Below are 23,364 nucleotides of genomic sequence, written 5' to 3'. Positions count from 1 at the left end.
ATCCCAGGATCCTGGGATAGAGCACCCGCATCGGGCTCCCTGCTCCACGGGAAGCCTGCTTCTCCCTCTCCCACTCCCCCTGCCTGCGTTCCCTCTCTTGCTGTCTCTGTCAAATAAATAAATAAATAAAAAGATTAAAAAGAAAAAAAGTACAGTGTTGGGAACCACTCACTGGTCTAGTTTTATTCCCAATCTACAGACAAAGGAAACGAAGCCCAGAAAGACACTTATTCCAGATACTTAATAGAAAATCTGGGGCACCTGGGTGGCTTAGTTGGTTAAGTAACTGCCTTCGGCTCAGGTCATGATCCCGAGTCCCGGGATCGAGTCCCACATCGGGCTCCCTGCTGAGCAGGGAGTCTGCTTCTCCCTCTGACCCTACCCCCTCTTGGGCTCCCTCTCTCTCTCTCAAATAAATAAATCTTTAATAAAAAAATTAAAATTAAAAAAAAAAAAAGAAAATCTGGTTAGACTGATTTCTAGTCTAACACCCCTTCTGTTTTACCATGCTAGTGTTCTGCACATAGCAGATACCCAAAGCAGTTGTCTAGCTGCCTTTCTTCCAGTTATCTCCCTTATCTTTATCCCATGCTTAACTAGATTTCCAATCTGTTTTCAATAAAAACCTAAAAGGAGTCTATAAATCTTGTCTCACTGTTTAACCTAAACATCTGTTGCCTACCCCATACTGGCAGGAATTCTAGGCTTTCCTCTGCTCTATCTTTAAACTTACATCATACAACCAACCAAAGGAAAAAAGCCAATTATGTGGGTCAAGAACAAAATGAACACCAAAGAGGACACATTTCACAATTATACCACTGGTGTAAGGCTGAGTTTTGGTAAGAGGAAGAAGTTTGGGGCGGGAGGTGGGGTGGATATATGCCTTGGAAGGGAATTTGTGCAAGGGGGAAATTTTTACTACTTCACTACAATGTGTGCTCCACAAGGACAAGGAATTTTTTTCTATTTTATCTACTATGTAATTTACCTGGTATATAGGAATGTTTAATAAATATTTGTTGTGGGGCGTCTGGGTGGCTCAGTCGTTAAGCATCTGCCTTCGGCTCAGGACATGGTCCCAGGGTCCTGGGATCAAGCCCCGCATCGGGCTCCCCGCTCTGCGGGAGGCCTGCTTCTCCCTCTCCCACTCCCCCTGCTTGTGTTCCCTCTCTCGCTGTGTCTCTCTCTGTCAAATAAATAAATAAAATTTAAAAAAAAATAATAATAAATAAATATTTGTTGAATGAATCAAACTGGTAAAAGAGGACAAAGAAGAACATTTGGCATACGGGGCCCTGAGCTTAACAAGCAAGGGTGATCAAGATGCAACCCAGTATAAAACTGATCTAAGTTCTGGAGGGGAAGGTCTTCTTCACCTCTCCATGGATTATCAATTTTGCTGGGACTTCATTCCTTCCTCAGTATTGTATGCTACTCTTCTCTCTTATTCCCTGTGTGCTACTGTCCTCCAGGAGGTAGACCGCCTGGACTTGACACTATCCTGGGCCATGAGCTCTGCAGCTTTCCAGTCTAGTCTAGCTTACAATAGATTTGTGGGGCGCCACAGTCCTAGGAGAAAGGGCCTAGCTATAATTTTTTTTTTTTTTGCCTAGAATAGCCTCAGTGCTTATTCTTCGGGGATCTAGCAGCACAGTAGGGGTATACAGATTTTCAGAATTCTAGATACTAGTCATCTATTTTCTTCTTTCCATACCATCATGACTAAACACGTACTCTGGCACTGTCATACACACAGGGAGTACTTAAAATAAAGAACAAGCACGCCAAAACATACACAACTACCTGTCAATGTAAAAGTGAAGGAAGTGTGTCCATGTTAATGCTCTTCAAGACCGTGGTCATCTAATTAAAAAGCCACCACAAAGGGAACCAGGATAGAATCACACCATGACCAAGTATGGACCAATCCTCAAAACCTGAATCAATCCTGACTTCATCACTGATGGTTCAATAGTGCTTTGAATACTCAGTGCACAGATATTTGCTGCTGCTTCTCTTGTAAAATAAATGAGCTTCAAACTGAACATAATACAATGTTCGGTTATTTGTTTTAACTTACAAAGGCTCTATTTGTAATGAAAGTCACAGGGAGAGTTTTTTGAATTTTTAAATTTAATAAGTAATTTACTTCATAATTACATTCTTCCCACAAGTTTATTCTTGGCATTTTTAAGACATCTAAATTCTTAGATTGTAAATGAGAAAAATGTTTACTTTTAACTGGAAAAATTCATGTCTGCATTTTTGTCTTCTCCATCCTAAATTCATTTCCTTTGTGAAGTCTTGACCAAATAACTATATCCAATTCTGGTAACTTCTTACAACCTCTCAGCATTTTGTACCACACTTTACTGTTTAACAAAGTTGATTCTGTTAAGTGCTCTTCTAAGTGTTCTTCTGAAATTTCAAAAATGGGGGCGCCTGCGTGGCTCAGTCATTAAGCAGCTGCCTTCAGCTTAGGACATGATCCCAGGGTCCTGGGATCGAGCCCCCATCAGGCTCCCTGCTCCGCAGGAAGCCTGCTTCTCCCTCTCCCACTCCCCCTGCTTGTGTTCCCTCTCTGAGTCTCTACCTGTCAAATAAATAAATAAAATCTTTAAAAAAATAACAAAAAATAAAATAAAATTTTCAAAAATGCACATTATCTCCTCAAATGGACTTTAAGCCATGAGGAAGAGTTTCTCTTATTTTTCCCTTCCTACATAAAAGACCAGGTTTTACACAACTCATGACTACTAAATAAATGTGATGATTTAACTAAGGAATTCTACTTCTAAGAACTTGAAGAAACAATGAAATAAGTACACAAAGGTAAAGGACAAATAACAATGATGTTTTTGATGTAAACATTTTAAGAGCCTAGAAACAGGGTTCTGATCAACTGAATTACGGCATAGTCATACAACACATATAGCCATCAGAAATTATGATCTACATACTAAGTAGAGAAAAGAGATGGCAAAGAAAAACAAAATGCCATTTTTGTAATTCATGTACAGACACTGCTGTGAGACTGGTTTGATATTGGTTGAATTAAATGCAATGAACCCGTATTATTCTTACAACCAGAAAAAAAAAGCCACTTTAATTTTGGACCAAAAAAAAATCTAAGTAACAGAACAGAGGCATGCAGAAATTATGCATCAAAATCAACAAATAAACCTATTATAGTAGAGCAAATCAAAGGGCTGACCTACACATTTGAGTGTACTGCCAGTTATAAACCAATGGTAGTGATACATTAATGAATAAATCAGTGATAGAAACTAGGCATAGTAACCACCTCAAGAATTGCAAGTATTCTTGCTTTGTTGTATTTACTCAGATCAATGAGCTAAATCCTTAAGGGAATTATAAAACAGTATAAGATAATTCCTGCTTTCAAGGAATTTATATTCTCAAAGAAAAAAATGAAGACATTAAACTAAAGCAACAGTTGCAAATATATACACAGATGCACATGCAAAGATTTCATTGCCACACTGTGCACCAAAACCAAAAACTATGAACATAATAATAGTCACTGAATAATTAATTTACAAAACAGCCATATTATGAAATATTATGTAGGCATGTTTTTAAAATATAGACGACTAATTTGGAAACTACTCTAAGTGAAAAAAAAAAAAAAAAAACCCAAAAATATAATGCCATTCGTTAAAACACACACATGCATGCATGCACACACACACAGAAAGGAGTGTGAAAAAGGTACATGAAGTTGTTGACAGGCTTTATGTCTGGGATGGGGGATGATACATAATGGAAAATATTCATGTTTTACACTTTTCCACGTTTACTTGAAAACTTTATTGTCTAAGTAATAAAATAAGACAGACTGGGTACTCAGCAACTCAGAAGACCTCCCTTAACATCTTATTATCTATTTAACTGAGAAATTCACTTAATTTCTCTGAACTTCTCTTTTCTCAAATACTTCGTAAGACTGCTGCATCAAATTACAGATTCTGACTAGTTTGTTGAAGATTTTGAATATGAATCAACATGCAGAATTTTCCCTATAGGCAAAGAAGAATGCTTGACTACTTGGACAGAAACAGGACATGATAAAATCTGTATTTTAGAAGCATTAACACCACACTACTGGATGGACTGACAAGAAGAAAGAGGTCAAGGCGGGATAGGCTATTAGGGTAAACCAGAAATAAAGCCATAGGGTCAAATTAGAAAAGAAAAGGGAAAGCAGGTGATGGAGGTAAAATAAGGTGCTAGAGAAGAATAAAAGCATTTTAAAGATGGGAAGGATCTCTGAAATCATCAATTCCATCACCACCTTCCTACAACAATGAAATCAGGCTCAGAGAAGTCATAAGATCGTAAGCCTAAGATTATAAGCTGGAAGGAGCAGAGTAAAAATTTAAATCCAGTCTTTAATATAGTTCAATATTCTTTTGATAACACAATGACTCTCAATCAACTAATTAAATGGAACTATCAACTAACCAACAATAACTGGAAATGAAGTGTTGAGAAGAAAAGATCAGGAGTATTTCAAGCATGAGTAAATGATGGCACCACCAAGAGAAATGACTAAATCAAATGGAAGAGTTGGTCTGTGAAGGAAACATTTTGTTCTGGACATGTTGAAGGTGATGTAACAACAGGAACTGTAAGTAGCAGTATCCAGTATGGTACATATATAATACTACGTTCACTAAAGGCTTGCTTTACCCAATTAAGTTTTCCAAGCAGACAGTTTTACATATTCCTCCTCTAGAGTTAGAAGTATTCTTCTAGGAGACCCTCATTAACAAATTATAAAGGAACTCCAAATCTGACTTCCCGAAGTCAATTTATTAACAGAAATATTAAAAAGTATTTTTATTTTATTTTATTTATTTATTTGACAGAGAGAGCGCACAAGTAGGCAGAGCAACAGGCAGAAGGAGAGGGAGAAGCAGACTCCTTGCTGAGCAGGGAGCCCAATGCGGGGCTCCATCCCAGGACCATGAGACTGTGACCCGAGCTGAAGGCAGATGCTTAACCAACTGAGCCACCCAGGTGCCCCTTGAAAAGTATTTCTGAAGAACAGTGCCACCTGCAAGACCATAGTATATTGCCACAGGAAAATTTAATGAGGGAGAAGATGAGGACGAATGCTTGAGAATAACAGTATAAATTCCTATCATCATACTTACGATTTAAAAACAAACCCCACTGCTTGGTAATTTTAACTCTGTAAAAACCACCTTCATGAGAGCAATAGTTTTACTGTTATCCACCTGGCTTTAATTCTTTTATTTATTTACACTGCTTAGTTTGTTTAAAATAACAATTCTTCCCATGTGTCTTTTTATTATGTTTTCTTACACTGTTTTAAGAGTCTCAAGACGAGGGTGGAAGACATCAAAATATAATAATTAAGATACAATACAAAAACAGCAAGGAATCGAAGAATAGAAAGTGATATTGGTAAGTACTAAAAAGAATACACACCAGCTAGAGAAAAAGTGAAACAATGACATGAGAGCAGGACAGAGCATGGGAAATACAAAGCCCTGGCTGACCACGTGAACCCTTCCATATGCCCTCCAATGTCAATGCTATTTTCTAAAACACAAGTCACCTACATTTTGATTCTCACTTCTTACACCTTTAACTTTCTTCCTTCCTCATATTTGTAAAATCTCTCTTCCATCCATGTTCAACGTTTTGATTCAAGCCCCAGCTCAATAACAAGAGAAAGCCCAGTATAATATGGAAAAAGCCTTGAAATAATAAAACCTGAGTATGCATTCAAGTTACGCCATATTGTCTTAAAATAAAAATTACAGTATTTCTTTCCTAATTCCAATCCTGGCATTCAAATGAACCAGTCCAATATGAATGATGGGAGAAGAGGAAAGGGGCACACTGTGCATGCAGAGATTAGTTCCTGCTTTTTACCACTTCCCATTTACTAACTGCTCATTCCCACTTGTACATTCCATTTCCAAGTCCATTTATCCCTAAGTAGATAAAGAAAAACAGAGCTCTTCTTCTAGCTTTTAATATTGTTTTTGAAGAACATAGCATGAAATATTTTCTTATCCATCCCAAACCAAGATATGCAAAGATATCTGGATAACATTGAAACAAAAGTCCTTGGGGTGCCTGGGTGGCTCAGTTGGTTAAGCGTCTGCCTTCGGCATCGAGCCCCGCATTGGGCTCCCTCTCAGCTCATGCTCTCTCCATTGTGTGCTCTCAAGTAAGTAAAATCTTAAAAAAAAAAAAAAAAAAGTCCTTGGGGCACGTGGGTGGCTCAGACGGTTGGGCGTCTGCCTTCGGCTCAGGTCATGATCCCAGCGTCCTGGGATCGAGTCCCACATCGGGCTCCTTGCTCGGCGGGGAGCCTGCTTCTCCCTCTCCCTCTGCCTGCCACTCCCCCTGCTTGTACACTCTAATAAAAAATAAAAAATCTTAAAAAAAAAAGTCCTTGCCCTAGAAAGATGATACTAATTGAGAAGAAAGAGAGAACACATATATAAAGAAGAAAAACTAACAAATGCCTATTCAGTAGCATAGAGAGCAGCTGTTACACTGGGGTTCAGAGGCTAAAAGTCTATAAGCTCAGGCAATCACATGTAGCAAGCCAGGCAGGTTTAAATGTGTAAAGAAAAGTTATTCCAGCAAGAGAAAAAGAGGTAAGCTAAAATGAGAATCATGTTAGGGAAAGAAAATAGTGAGAGACAACAATGAATAAATCAGTCTGGTAAAAAGGACCAAACCAATTTATTCATTCAAGGAAGACGCAGACTGGGCTAAGGATTTTAGATCTTTGGCCATATGTACAATAGGAAAACACCGAAAGTTTTGTGAGGAAGCAACATGTGCTAAGTTCATTCCTGCTCAGAAATGACTGGCTTAAATTTCTTAACATTTAGATCTCTTCAAATATCACTTTATCAACAGAACAGTTTTCTCTATCCACCCTGAGTAGTCCCTGGACCACTATCTCAGACAGTCTTAAGTTACTTAACCATGTTTTGTCCTAGCAACTTAAATCACTACCTGAAATCACATTATTTCTTTTCACTTAGTTGTGTGTCTCCCACATCAGAATGCTAGCTCCCACCACTTAAAGGTGAAACCTGTCACTTCTGTATCCCCAACACAGCACATAGTAGGTCCTCAGTAAGTACTTAAGTGAATGAATGAACGAGTGAATGAATGCCGATCTCAGCAATCAGTACCACTCCGAAAGAGATGAAAAAAATAAATCACTTTTTTTAAAAGATTTTATTTATTTCCCAGAGATAGAGAGAGTGAGTGCATGCACACAAGCAGGGGGAGTGGGAGGCAGAGGGAAGCAGGCCCCCCGCTGAGTAAGGAGCCCGATGCTGGACTCGATCCCAGGGTCCTAGGATCATGACCTGAGCTTTAGGCATCCGCCTGACTGAGCCATCCAGGTGTCCCAATAAATCATTTTTTGAAGAGAAATTTTTTGTTAACTTTTACTGTGAATTCTCTTTAGTTTCTCCATTCAGTCCACCTTCCTCACCTTTTTCTATGTCTTACTCTTCTTAATTTCAACATTAAATTTCATTACTCCAAACACTATAATAAATACCATAAAAGGGAAAAAAACATAAGAACCGAAATGTGGAAATTTCATAAATTATATTATCCAAATACATTAATATATATGCCTATATTTTTTGATCCTATAGACCTGTAATGCCTATGGGACAAAACACATTCACAATGTTTTACTGTATGTGGGTCAAAATAAAATACCAAATGCTTTTACAAATTCCCTTAATGAGTGAGAATCATCAAACTAAAAAGGATTTCAGTAAGTCATCTGACTTGCCACCTGCATATCAAGGTAAAATTCATCAGTTTAAAAAATATTTCCAGTGACAGAGAATCTGTGACTTTGCTTGATGTTTGTCATTAAGCTCCTAGTACAACAAAAATATTTGTTTCAAGTTTCATTTTTTATCATGTGCTTGCTCTTACTGTGTTCACTGTCTACATCCAAATAATGCACTTGTAACTCCATCTTCTCTTTTTCACTGAATAGCCTCAGAGACACACTAGTTTCTTCAGACTTGTTAAAACACAGTTTATAAAACTGTACACATCTCTAAAACAGATCTGAAGAGTTCAGGGAATACTCAGAGCATGATCTGAGGTTCTCAGGTAATAAGCATTTATTGAGAATCACTACACAGAAATATGACACCGAAATATATTAACGAAGTACCGAACTATGAAAAACAATATGCTTTAACAATGACTTCCAAATCTCATTCTACTTTGCCTGGGAGTAATTGGTCTTTACTATTTTATATTGTTTCAAGATTCATCTTATCAGATAGGTCCAAGATTTAAAATCTGCTTCAAAATAACAAACAAAAGGACATTAAGTGATTATAAATAAGGTAGCTATGTGGTAAAGATTTAATGAAGCTGGTGTATGGGAACATGAAGTTCATTATACAATTCTACTTCTATTTATAGTTAAAATTTTCTATTACAGAAGTTAAAGATTCTTCCCTCAGACTGATTCATTACAGAATAAAAGTAAAATTAAGTTGTAATTTAACTTATAAAGATTGACCATCAACACTATAGTTCATCTTAACTACATGCATGTACAGTCAACCCTTAAACAACCACGCAGGTCCATTTATATGCGTATTTTTCATAGTACAGTACTGTAAATGTACTTTCATTATGATTTCATTAATAACATTTTCTCCAGCTTACTTTATTGTAATAGTTTGTAAATATACATATACACACATAATATAAATGAAATACTGTCAATTGTTTATGTTACCATTAAGATTTCCAGTCAATAACAGGCTATCAGTAGTTAAGCTTTTGACAAGTCAAAAGTTGTAACAGGGATTTATACCTGCACAGGGCTTGGTGCCCCTAGCCCTGTATTGTTCAGGGATCAACTGTGTATTTTTATTTAATCATTAATCCAATTAATGAATAAATTTGCTGAGCAACCTCAACTAAAGACACACTAAACTAGAACAAGACGCTAGAATACATCGTCTCTGGGTCACCTTAAAAAAAAAAAAATCACTTCAGGGGCGCCTAGGTGGCTCAGGGGGTTAAGCATCTGCCATCTGCTGTCTGCCTTCCACTTAGGTCACGATCTCAGGGTCCTGGGATCGAGTCCTGCGTTGGGCTTCCTTGCTCAGCATGGAGCCTACTTCTCCCTCTCCCTCTGCCCCTCCCCCTGCTTCTGCTCTTTCTCTTTCAAATAAATAAAATCTCTGGGACACCTGGGTGGCTCAGTCAGTTAAGCATCTGCCTTCGGCTCAGGTCATGATCCCAGGGTGCTGGGGTTGAGTCCAGAATCAGGCTCCTTGCTCAGCGGGGAGCCTGCTTCTCCCTGCCACTCTCCCTGCTTGTGTGCGCCCGAGCGTGCACACAACAAATAAATAAAATCTTAAAAAAAAAAAATTTTTTTAAATTACTTCCATAAGCCTAAAGTATATTAAGTATATAAAATGAATGACAACAAGATTACTTAGTATGACAGAAAAAAGTTATTTCCCAAGGGCATACGTACCCCAAGTTGAATAGTTCAGGGTATTCGTGTGCCAATTTGCCAACAATGCTATAAACAATATTGAGGACTTTAAAGTTTAATAGTAAAGTTTTAAATTTTTTTTATTTTTTTTTAAAGATTTATTTATTTGACAGAGAGAGACACAGCGAGAGAGGGAACACAAGCAAGGGGAGTGGGAGAGGGAGAAGCAGGCTTCCCGCTGAGCAGGGAGCCCGATGTGGGGCTTGATCCCAGGACCCTGGCTTCATGACCTGAGCCAAAGGCAGACGCTTAACGACTGAGCCACCCAGGTGCCCCAGTAAAGTTTAAATTATTCACTGGGAAGCTTTTTTTTTTTTAAAGACTTTATTTATTTGAGAGAGAGACAATGAGAGATAGAGAGCACAAGAGGGAAGAGGGTCAGAGGGAGAAGCAGACTTCCCGCTGAGCGGGGAGCCCGATGTGGGACTCGATCCCGGGACTCCAGGATCATGACCTGAGCCGAAGGCAGTCACTCAACCAACTGAGCCACCCAGGCGCACCACTGGGAAGCTTTTAATGTGCCTCTGACTTCCTAGGCACCAAAGGTGTTTTGGTTTAGGCAATCTCTATAAATGCTTGTTAAAGGAATGTACATTTTTGTAACTGAAGAATAAAATGCAAATAGCAAAATCTGCTTAATACAAGGACATAAAATATACTTCAAAAGCCAAAACTGGGGGCGCCTGGGTAGCTCAGTGGGTTGGGCGTCTGCCTTCGGCTCGAGTCATGATCTCAGGGTCCTGGGATTGAGTCCCACATTGGGCTCCCTGCTCAACAGAGAGCCTGCTTCTCCCTCTGCCTTCCATTCCCCTGTGCTGACAAATAAATAAAATCTTAAAAAAAAAAAAAAAAAGGCCAAAACTGGTAAAACTTAGTTTGCAAAATCTGGTATTTTTACAAATCGGGCCGCTCTTGTCATGTAAATTAAAAAGGAAAAAAAAATGAAGCCAGTTATCTGGACCAATGCTAAGAACAACTGTTAAAAAATATCAAAATAGGGCGCCTGGGTGGCTCAGTTGGTTAAGCGACTGCCTTCGGCTCTGGTCATGATCCCGGAGTCCCGGGATCGAGTCCCGCATCGGGCTCCCTGCTCAGCAGGGAGTCTGCTTCTCCCTCTGACCCTCCCCCCCTCATGCTCTCCCTCTCTCTCATTCTCTCTAACAAATAAAATCTTTAAAAAATATATCAAAATAGCCCTAAACAAACAATTTTTGAGAAATTGAGTTTAGAGTACCTAAAGACTAATTTTTTCCCATCTGCATGTGGAACTACTGCTTGTCATTATTTAGATAAGTAACTCAACAAACCCCAGATACTCGCCAGCTCCTTACGTGTTAAAAGATAACACATTTCCCACTAACAATCGTTAATTTTTCAAACTCAAGTTAGTTTTTTTAACAGACTTATGGGTGGACTGATTACTCATTCAACACAATGGAGGGACACTGTTCTAGATGCCGAGGACATGGCACAGAACAAAACATCCCTGCCCTTATTATGAAACTTAGATTCTAGTGGCTGGTTGAGAAAATTCTGTGGTTTCTTTCTTTCTTATCACTTATTTTGCTTCCCCATACTTTCATGGCTCTTTTACATATGTACTATTCAAATAGACTTCAACAGTTTTAAAGTTCAGGCTTGTATGTACCCAAGTAACTGATTTTAGACCAGCCCTTAAACAGAATAGTTTAAAGAAGCAATAAAGGACTTTCAATTAGTAAAAACTTCACTTCAGATAAAAACCAGAACTTATTGGGCAACGTAAAATCAACTCAGTCAGAATTTTTGACAACTAATATTCCTACTCAATCACTTCAAAAAGGCAGAAAAAAATTTTACTTTATCCTTGTCTCTAAGTATTTCTCAATTTTAAACTTTAAATTCTATTTCTGAGCAGCAGAATCTTTTTTTAAACAAAATTTTATGGAAACTATAAACTTGAAATGTGTAAAATTCCCACTGAAATAGGAAAGACTGGCCAGTCCCCATGACCTTAATGCATGAAATGCCTCCAAAGATACTTCAGAAACATTTGAAAGTCACTGCCCTAAGTAAATGTGCTATCTAAAAACCTAACAAAAACCACAAAAATATTTTTTAAAGTATTTAGATTTAAATAACTCCAAGATTCCTGTGTTGTATAATATACTATAATTCTGTGAGACATCTGACAAGCACAATTTCTCTGAGCCTTAATTTTTCCCACCTATGAAATGATGACCTTACACTACAATACATGATTGTCTGTCAACCCTAAAATCATGCTACGATGAAGGCTGTGATAAAATTAGTAGTGGCCATTTCTGATTTTAGGACAGGCACATGATGAAAGTATACATTTTCATCTTTGCAGATATTAACTTCAAGCTTCTGTTACCATCTCTGCTTTAGATTTAATGCCTCTAAATTATCACTACTACACATCTTTTTCCAAGATCACAAGAAGCTAGACGGAAAGATTTTTTAAGCACTTCGATGTACTTATCTTCAGGGAAGATATGTACCAGAAATAATGTGTTCAGAGGGAAAAAGGACAACTTTCCTTAGATTTATTTTGCCTAAATCTGAAAGTGGATGATGCCTGTTGTTTGCGCAGTGACTAGAACAAGAAGAAAGTGTGCCAAAAGGAGGAAAAGAATGAGACTAAAACAATACAATATTCTTGATGACTAGGAGAATAACACAAACCTTTGAAATAAAGCAGCTTCCTCAGTTACAAGAAAGTCATGTTCTTATAAAAATCATAACCCAAATATATATATACACACACAATTATTTTGACTCTCTATTCAAGTATTTCATACTAATAGTCAGTCTTGAGTGCATTTTTAGAAATCAGACTCTCCATCTCCAAAAATGCCAGAAAGTACCTTTCTGTGTATTCTTCTGCTAAATAATCTAGAGTACTAGTGAGTCATATTCTGCTGGAAGTGACAGATCTGAGGAAGAGGGTAAACTTTAGTTATACAACAAAGAAAGAGCATTATAAAATCAAGTTACAATTCAGTTATTTCCATTTAACATGTTAAAAAAGAAGAGAAACAGGCATTTCAACATAAAGAGGTATGAACTATTAGACTGTGCCAAAAAAGTTGTTCTAGAGAGATTGGTTGCTAAATAAGTCATAACTCTGTAATTATAAACCATTTGTACACAGGATGAACTGTTATAAATAGCTCTTTTTCCTAATAAGGGTCATGAGAAAGTCACACCATGGATGGTTTTGAGTTATCAAGGAGACCACTCTATGACAACCCTGGAGTCTCACAAAGTCCCACAGCCATCTGTACAAGCTCTGCTTAAATTCTCACAGAGGTTCACAACTACTTAGTGTCATCCTTACATAAGGCAATCTCAGGTCTATTACATTGACAAAAAGGAGATATTTTCATCCAGAGTTTCCCTGGCAAGTGCCTGTAGAAGGGTTTTCATTAACCATTTTTAATCCACCCAAGCACCATCAATTTTAAGCCACACCACTCAACTCTGTACGATAAGAAAATGTTACCAATTAATATTTTTCTATCATTTTAAAATATGTATTTCAGAGATGTTAGAATTTGAGAAAATGTGCATCTTATAAATCCACCAGGCAAGAACTCTACAAGAAGGAAAGTCCAAGACCAACCATCCATCCTTTTTTATTTAATAGAATAAAAAATTAAGTACTCCCTACAGAGTAGAAAACATGCTGAGTAAAACTTGGGTTTGGTCCCAATTATACTTTAAATCAAAAGAACTACATGATTTTGAATACTCATCTACTATCATTAAGGCTAACTGTGGATCACAAAACAAAAGAGTTTTAAGATTTTGTTTTACTTAGAATGTCGGACACTTAACCAACTGAGCCACTCAGTTTGCCCCTAAACATCTGACTCTTGGTTTTGGCTCAGGTCATGATTTCAGGGTCCTGGGATCAAGCACCACGCTGGGCTCAGCACAGAGTCTGCTTGTCCCTCTCTCTCCCTCTCTGCTCCTCCTCTGGCTCGCACTCTCTCTCTCTCTCTCTCTCAAATAAATAAAAATCTTTAAAAAAAGAAATGAGCATAACTGCTTATGTACATTATAAAACATAAAGCACAACTGTGATGTCAGATTTTTATTATTAATGGCATACCTGAAGAATGTAACACTATGTCCATGTCTTGCTGTGGTTGGTTTTATAGTTTTAAAAAATAAAAAAACTTTGTCACTTTGCTAATTAAGCCTGTCCTCAAAAATTATTTGAAGTTATAATTTAGGCATTAAATAAAATGACTGTTAAATTTAATAGTAAATGTGGAGAATCAAAGTATACTACAGATAATTACCTATTTTACAGACTTCAAATGTTTTATAAGCACATTAAAAATATTTTATGGACATTCTAAAGAGTAGGAATGAGGGTTAATTATCTGTCATAGTTCTAATTCAAGTGCTCAGAATCTGGATTACATTATTACACTTAAAAAAAAATTCAGGTACCACATAAATTTTTAAATGTAGGCTTTCCCCCCCGCTTTTAACACAATACAGTTTCAACAGTCTTTCCTACTGGAAAAAGACAGCAGTGTTTCCTATTGTATATGCCTTGATTTCTGTTAGAGGTATTTAACTTTTCCTATCCAGAAGAAACCACTCATTTAGACTACTTTACAGGAACTCATCATGTCTGAAAATGGAAGTCAGAAATCTTTTCTTCATTTCAGTCATTTCTGGCAAATGAGAAATAAAGCCAGCTAAATGTTTGGCTCCTACTAGTCCTCCTCTGCCATCGCATATAGCCTGTGAAGGGAAGCTCTTGCAGTGAGTAATCATTTCAACCAAACCCCAAAGTGAGAAAATCAGATCCTTTGTTCCATTTAAATAGGTCCATCATCCTGCGGTTTATCTTTCCAAATTAAAATGACAATACTCCAAAGTCAACCAATATCACTAGATATAAAATCTAAATTAAGTGAGCTTTACATCATTAGGAGTCAGAAATATAAAAGCATTTTAAGTGACAACACTACTAGCAAATTAAGTTGTGTGAATTTAAGTATTTACTATTAGGTTTTCCTCACTATGATTTCCATAATATAATGTGTACAAATGTAAACATATAACGCTTTGGATAAAAGTCTACTCTGCTCAACAGTAAAGAAAACTATTTAAAAAATCATTTCTATAATTTCAGAACTAAAAGTGCAACTATAGTATAATAACTGCCTTTATATTCCAAATAAGAAATGCTTTTTCAGAAATTTCTCTGAAGAATGGAAAAAATTATAAAGCAAAGGACAGCAATGACTTTTCAGAGGAATTCCATTTTTGCAGCTTTAAATCATCAACCTGAATAAACAATATAAGGGATGCAAATCCCTCCTCTAACACTGTTTTTAAAAAAATCATCGCATAATACCCCTGGAACAAATACATTATATGTTAATAGAAAAAAAATCATTGCATAATAATTTGACAAAGAATTAAGTCTTTATCAAGTAGTTCATTTCTGTAGGATACCAATAATCAAATAATAAATTTAATAAATACGTACAGTTCCAGAGAGGACATCATGGGGGCAACAGTTGAGAAGGTGACTCTTGCATACTCTGTCATCACTGAATTTGATTCGTTGACGAGTAGTATCTCCTGTAATATAGAAAAGTTAATAACATTCAAGGTTAGACAACTGGAAAATACTTATTTTCTGAGAGCCCTATCATCTCTAGCTTTTTCTGTGTGGCTACACACACACACATTTATTTATAAATCAGCTCAAGAGGGATTAGTTTTTTATATAATATCCTATAGAAAAACTATTTTAGACATGCAGTTGCAGTATGTGTACTGCAAATGTAATTCAAATAGTCAAAGTGGGAAAGCAATGCATTCTGTTAAAACAGAGTACTTCAGAAAAGCATAGGAAATAGAGCAGGAATGGACTTTAAACATTATCGAGTCCAACTCCTTTGCACTGCAGATGATGAAACTGAGGCCCCAAGAGGTTAAGTGACTTGCAGCAGACCCACTAGGAGAGTTTCTACTGGTATACAATGTTCCCTACTTGACGCTAAGCATAGATTTATTTTGTAATTATTTACATTAATTGAAAAACATAAAAAGTAATCTTGCAAACATTGCATACACACTGCGAATCCCCACTGAACCCCAGACGCCATTTCTTCCACTATTTTGTTCCAGCTGAAGTGTCTCCCTTTTGCTGCTGGGATGAGTTAGAGAGGGTAGAATAGCGTGTTTAAGAGTGTACAAACCTGGAAGAAGGACTTACACACCAGTCAGACAAAGGCACATTGCCTATATGAAACGTTAACTTTAATGCCTCCAAAGGTACCATACCTTCAAATTTTAGGTGGTCTGTGCTACATATGGCCAAACCGGGTATATTTAAATTTATTCTGTCTTCATATAACACAGTACACCTCCTAAGCAACAGAAGCATCCAACCTCCTAATCAAATATGCCTATCCAACTCAGACTTTAAAGAGTCTAAGAAAAAGAAAGGTAACTAACTCTAGTAACAAAATACAGATGTTAGTTACAATTTTTTTTGCTTAGCATCTCTTTGGGAAAAAAGAGAAAAAAAACTTAAGGACATTTTTTCTACGTAGAATGATAAGCCCTAAGAAATGTAGGTGTTTTATTCTAGCCTTAAATTGATATCATCATTGATGAATGAAAACCTACTGATGAATTACTGAAGCGAGAACTGTTGGTACCAAAAGAGATTGTAAATACCTCTGTACTTCACATGATGCCTGGGGCACTCCAAAAACTCATCTAGGAAGTGATTCAATTATTTAAATTAATTTCTGTTATTCGCATGTGAATAACAAAAACGTTAAGCCTTTACCCCTTTCACATGGTCTTATTTTGAAGAGCTTAATGCAAAGTCAACTAAATATGTCATTTTTAGGTGGGGTAAGATTTTGTTCAAATTGTTTTAACTCCATTAAAAAGACTTAAAGAACATTCTCATTTGCAATCAGGGTATATAAAATTTAAGTAATTTACAGCTAAAATGATAGCTTCAGAGCAGTTCAACAATAGGTTTTCTAGAGGCTAGTCTCTAGTTCAAGTAGGTTACTTTGACACCACAATTTGGAATAAATCATTTAGTGTTCACGCCTGCTACTATAATAAAGGTTATTTTGATGGTCCTTTTTTCCTTTTAAACACAACTGCTTTTGTTCCACATTCATTAACACATCTGAAAAGTTAGTGATAACTCACGGCTCGGCGAATGCGGGGCCTTTCTGACACTCCCTTGCAGATTGAAGTAGGCAGGCATAGATACATTGAACCTTTACAAATAAAACAAGGGGCCAGATTGTTCAGTTTGTATAGAATAGACTCTGCCAGCAATTTCAATACAGCATCTAGAAGTACATGTTGACTGTAAAGATTCTTGTATATGAAAACAAAAGTGAACAAAATCAGGGTGTTTTATTTTGCAAAATATTGACTTAACAAGTGTAACCCTACAGAAGAATGAGACTGACCACAGATAGGAAAAGTCCAACGCTAGAACTCTGGGAAATGGTCTCTGGGCCAACTGGGGTTTTAAAAAAATGCTTTTTAAAAGACTTTATCTCATTAAGACTTTGGTGAGGGCCTAAATTCACGTTAGAATGGTATTATGATAAGCTAGCACCAGAAGGGCAATGCTATATATTCAAGTTTTTTGCTTACTGGCATGTAAGAAAAAATGTCTTATTTTTAATCTGTACCCAAATTATGCTAAGAAATTGAATGATGATGTAGTTTTAATTACAAAAAAAGAAGGAAAAAACCCTTACATATCTAGGACTCTTCCCTACTACAATATCTAAGCTTTTTAGCATGCAGCAACAGTATCGTTTCAATGCTACGTCAAACTAATGGCTCAATAATATCATAAACCAGGCCTTAAAATACAATCAAGGTTCTTAGAAGTTTTACTAATCAAACATTTTGTAAAGTAGGGCGACTGTTTTTGCTTCAGAAATCACAACATTAAGTCTAATATTAAGATACATGTGCCCTGAAGACACAGCTGTCAGATAAAATAGAAATAATGCCAAATATGAATTTAGCAAACATTATCCCCAATGAGCTCTTACAAAAAGCATATTTCTATAAATGCAAAAAAGCATTTTAAAGTAACTTCTCACTGCGTAAGAATGGTTGCTCTATAGACATTTGATAACTGCAAACACAATAAATACAGCTATCAAATATCAGCTTACACATTAGAAAAACCTTTAAGACCATGAAATAATAAAACCCCTAATAATTTCAGATACAGAAATATCCTGAGATGGACTAGCAACTAAGTATCTGTTTACTGGTATTTTTAAAGTTTTACTTAAGAGACTTTAATGTTAACATCTTAAAATAATTTGGCTACGTTACCATGCAGTATTTAATAAATTTCTTTGGGCTTATGCCATGAAATGTATAATTTAGCTAAACCAACAAAGAATTTTAAAATAAAAATACTGGTAATTTTGGTTTCTATCAAGGTATCTGGCCCAAACCATGTTTTTCAAAAGAAACCAGGTAAAACAGCGCCCATTTGAAAAAAAAAAGGGGGGGGGGCAGACTACAATTAATAGAAAACAATTATGAACCAGATCTTTTAATAAAAGGAATTACTTTATGAATTCAAATACTGTATCTTTGGGTTTTCTGGGCATATAGTCATATAAAAATAACCTGAGTTAAAAAAAAAAAACAATGACCCTCTTACACTAACACTGAATCCAAATCATAGAATCAAATCTATTAGTGTACATATCCTCTGTGCTAGTCAATGGGGTTACAAATAGGCATATAATTACAAGCTCTCTACCTTCAAGGAGTCCATGATGGTGATAGAGAAATAGGACATTTAATTGAAATAACAAGTAATAAAGTAGCATGACCCGAATGCCAAATGGATGTCTCTAACAGTAGTACTTCAGGAATTCTAAGACTAGAATGGCCACCAAGGATGGAGAGGTTAGAAAAGGCTTCATACAAAAAGTGGAAGCCAAAATTTAAAGAAAAGATAGGACTCAGACCACAGGAAAGAAGAAGAACATTTCAAACTGGAGTATTATCTTTGACAAAGCTTATAAAGACAGAAAGGTTTAGGGAATAGTAAATACTCCAAGTCAGATTCGGCTTTGGAAAATGGCTACATGTAGGGGAATAGCAAAGCTGAGGCCAGAACAGTATTTCTTGGTAAAATCTGCTTTCCTTTTTCATTTTTTTCTTCAATCCAGATTTTTAGTGTATAAACAAAGTTTAAAAAGTTTAAAAATAATGGAACAGAGATTAAAACAAGTTATTTGAGTTAACAGCAATACAATGTCCTACCCATAAAAACATGGAGGTTTCTCTGCCCTGGAACCTCTACAATAACTAATTAGGCTTTGTACATAACAATCTAGGTTTTTAGAATTAGCAACTTGATTTAGAACTTTGGTAGGCAAAGTGTTCTTCATTTGAATGGAAGCATCAAAATTTCTGTTAATATTTATTACCAAGCAACTAACTTCAGAGTAAAAACTTTTAATTCTCTCTTTGGTTCAACCCCTCCATGAGTTTCATGAACTGTAATTTGTACTTGGGAACACCTGAGTTCCAAGTGTACAATAAAAACTGGAATGCCTATTATTCCTCTCAAAGTTTCTGAGCAAGTTAACAGGGCCTAACGTGGTACTGAGGCAGTTTCCGTTGGGGAATACAGATAGGCCACTCTAAAAAGGCAGCTCCTGCCCAGACTGTACTCAAATACTGCTATGCTCAAAATCCCCTTCAATCTGTTGGGAGGGAAAAATAAGCCCACTGTAAATCCCAACACCGCTATTTTATGGTCCTGCCTCTTCTGAAACTGACTTAGACTTAAACTGTAATAGTAACACTTAAAACTTAAGCCTAGATGGTATCTGACAATTTACATGGTGCATGCTATTTTCCCAATGCCCACCCCTTCCCCCCTCCAGTGCCACCCACCCTCTCCCTCCCATACAAACAATAAATCAAATAAATTTTCATAGATTTAGGTGCTATTTTAAAAACATCAAAATTTTACTTTACCCATTCTCTCCGATGCTCCCTGTATTTTTTTAAGCTGTGAGTGGATGACCATGCTATGTGATCAACAACTGTGAAGGCTAAGCAAAAGTGAACTGAGTTTAGTATTGTAATTAAAAGAACCTTAAAGTTTGTAATATTTGACATATATAATGGTATGCAGAATCCTTATTTTACTGCATATTATCAGGCATTAATGGCAAACAATTTATAAAAACAACTAATTAGTATTTCTTTTGTATAGAATTAGCTTAGAGCTTAGCTTAGGGAAAACAGAGAAGAAAACTCAACAGCACACAAAGCAAAATGGAAGCACAACCCCTAGCTTATAAATGGAGCCAGAAGAGGGAAAGCCCTCCCATATTCTCCAATGTGACAACCAAAGCCCTCCCCACAGGTACACTTGTTAGGGAACAAGTGTCACCACTGGCTTAGGACAGGATAGGCACATTCCCTCTGAAATAAAATCCACACCCCTTCAGTGAAAGGAAAGCAGAGCAAGAAAAAGAGGTGTATAAACAGATAGCTTAAAGTTTCTCATTTCCCTGTGCCTCAGAATCATCAAATGCAGAGAAATGTTTCACTCTTATTACCACTTCTTATAATATATCAGCTACTGAGTCCACATAGTAACACAGAAACTATATTAAAAAACTATATAAAGGCCAATCTCTAGTCTAGTACAGGGCAGGAAGAAACTTGCCCTGTCCCAGGAAACCCTCGTCTTCAGAGGTAAAAGCAGGTGATTCCTGCTGCACAGTGACTGCTACACTGAAAAACCAGTGTGATTACTTTTACATTCTTCTCAAAGTTTCACATCAACTCCACTAACTTGTCCCACCTACCTTTGCTGTTCCTTTAGAATTCAGCCTAAAGCTCATCTATAAGAACTCATTTGTAATTATCCTTTTAAAAAGAAATCTATTACTCCATGTAAATGTTAATACACTTAGTTTAATTCACCATTCAGTTCAAAGTATAGAATTTGTTTTGTAAAAGGACTCACTACCACGTCTTAACATATTATAACTATAGGTACTTTGAAACAGTTAACATGACATGATACATGTCAAACTTTTCAGGAATGTATTTGTTATATAAGGAAAGAAAGAGTACTCAGACAAAGGTGGCAGTGGGAAAAACCAATTATGGCACTGTCCCTTCCAAATCTAGTCACTTCTATCTAACAGAACCTATAAAGTCATACCATTAAGTAGTAGCAAATTTTTTTCCCCCAGAAAAATGCAAAAGTAAGGGTACTATATGGTCCAGAAAGGCTATCCCTCCTAATCTTTCCATAGGGTTTATAATTACAAATAGGTACTACTATTATCCCATCAGAACCCCCAAGACAAGCCCAATACTTAAAAACTTAAAATACTGAAAAACCGCAATACCCATTGTAGAAATTGCTAGAACAAGTTCATTCTTACTGAATATGATCAAAGATTAATAATGCTAAAATAACTTTTTAAATCTACCAGCCTACTTCTCTATGAACATCCAGCAAAATTATAAGGAACGAGACAGGGGAACAGCCTTGCTATTAGGTGAAAAAGCTTACAGGATATTTAAGAGCTAACAGAATGGTGATGGAAATGTGAGAACGAATACTAAAGTAGCTACATTCCAAGGGCTCTATTCCACCCTCGCCACAACTGTATCTTCTCTCATTACACAAGCACAGAATCTTGGCCACTGGCAGGGGTGGTGGTGGAATCTATGCTTTAGGAAATCTATCAACATGTTTCTCCTTTTAGATTTAAGAAATACATTAGAAAAGCCTGAATAAACTGTTACCTAAATATTAAATTCTGAAAGATTATATAGAATGTGTTTTATGATATGTGTCACAAAGGAAAGCCAGTCATTAAAAAGTTGCAGCCTGCTAAATTTTCTACTTCGAATAGTTCCTTGCAGAGCTGCAATGCTGATACAGTAACACTTGTACTGGGGCTATCTGCTGTCTTCTATCATCCAGAACTTCCTATACACAAAATCAGAAGTAATGAAAGCTATCTCTGGCTATGAAGAAATACCTGAAAATAACCGGAGCGAAAGTGACTGGCTGATTTACCAAAAAGACAAATTTTCATCGGTTGGCTATAGCTATAAAAGCTAAGCAGAGTCTCCCCAAATCAAAAAACAGTGAAGGAAAGAAACAAGAAAGGAAAAGAAATGAGAATATCAAAGGACAAAAGTGACAGACAACTCAATGATAAAGGAAGTTAAAATGAAAAACAGAGATTGCCATGAAGGAGACTGAGCCTTAAAACTACTGAAACGACACAGCAGAAATACTGTGTCACGTTGAATACACACCAAATTCACAAGGATTACCTCTGGAAAGGACTGTGTGAAGGGAACAGAGGGACTTCACTTGTAATGTTTTGTTTTGTTTGTTTTTAATTTGAAAAAATATACAAAATAACATTTGTTCACTCCTATAGGTGTCTGATAGTCTTTTGTATTTTTTAACAGTTTTTGCCAAATTAGACCCCTACAATCAGCATCACGGAATTCATCACTTAAAAATAAACATAACTGGGGGCGCCTGGGTGGCTTAGTCGTTAAGCATCTGCCTTCGGCTCAGGTCATGATCTCAGGGTCCTGGGATGGAGCCCCACATCACATCCCTCTGCCTGCCGCTCCCCCTGCTTGTGCTCTAATAAAAAATTAAAAAATTAAAAATAAATAAACATAGCTGTTCATGTGTAAACCTTCATTCCCCACTAGATTTTCAGTCCCTCTAAGACTAGAGCCCTGTATCACTACTTTATTGCACAGACAAAGGACAAGAGAAACAAATGTATCCGTAATCTCTAAGGAAAGGAAGAAGTAACTAAAGCAACTCAGCAACCTGGGGATATTCGGGAGAGGAAAGATTCTATTCCTATCAACAATTACTATACCCTAAAGCACATCAGCCAGTAAATACACAGAACAACATGTCTAGGGAAGTTAAGTAACATGTGAATTTCTCAAAATACAAACGCATGGTTTCTAGGATCTGAGATGAATCAACTATTTTCCTAGCAAGCATATCCTGCTCTTCCCCCATCCACAACATAAAACCACAGGCACTCCCCCCCCCCCCCCCCCCCCCCCCCCCCGTTTCTAGTCCAGGGGTTATCTTTTCTAAGTAGCCTTTCCCAGAGCCAGGCCCCTTTCCACATCCCCACTGTGAAACAGGTTAGTGAAATCCCACAGAACTGCTGGCTACCAAGGGCCAAAACAGGATTGGAGAGGTGAGAATTCAAGCTAAGTGAGGTAATTTCACCCTTGTGGGCTAGATGAACCTCTCTAGGGACTCCTAGATGGCTCCATCTCACAGGTATGTATCTCTTCTGGTCATTCATTTCTACTTCACAGTTCAAACAGCTTTTTCTTTCACATGAATAACCAGAACAGTATTTTCTGAAGTATGAGATTTATACAAAAGATTTTAGGTGTTATCCAATTTCACCAACAGGATTTCACCAACATTTTAACCACCACTGAATCTTTTAGTGATTATTTATGATTAACTTTAAAAGTACATGATGAAGTCCATCTGGTGCTTAACACCTAACAAGTTCTAATGTTTAGCACGTGTGACAATAGAGTCTAAGCTATCTTTTTTTTTTTTTTTTTGAGTCTAAGTTCTCTCTGAAAATACCATGCTGTTCTCACTGTATTTTTCTGGTGACATAGTTTTCATTTTAAAATTAACTTTAATTTTTAGAAAGTGAGTT

General features: G+C 36.7%; 1 protein-coding gene across 6 annotated transcripts in view; it reads right to left on the bottom strand.

Moving 5' to 3' along the window:
* LOC113911740 (putative RNA-binding protein Luc7-like 2) overlaps positions 1-23,364 on the bottom strand; it is a 58,402-nt gene that overhangs the window by 28,065 nt on the left and 6,973 nt on the right. For 4 of the 6 annotated variants that reach the window (XM_027574605.2, XM_027574608.2, XM_027574607.2 and 1 more), the window contains exon 2: positions 15,105-15,199. In XM_027574605.2, coding sequence (XP_027430406.1) covers positions 15,105-15,199 — 95 coding nt within the window. Of the gene's footprint in view, positions 1-15,104; positions 15,200-16,801; positions 16,873-19,633; positions 19,701-23,364 lie in introns of those variants that run through there. The other 2 variants (XM_027574609.2, XM_027574611.2) reach the window with 2 other exon arrangements.

The sequence above is a fragment of the Zalophus californianus genome, chromosome 12 (assembly GCF_009762305.2).
Source record: "Zalophus californianus isolate mZalCal1 chromosome 12, mZalCal1.pri.v2, whole genome shotgun sequence".
Lineage (NCBI taxonomy): Eukaryota > Metazoa > Chordata > Mammalia > Carnivora > Otariidae > Zalophus > Zalophus californianus.
Note: the sequence above shows the minus strand (reverse complement) of the source record. Positions and strands in the feature narration are given on the sequence as shown.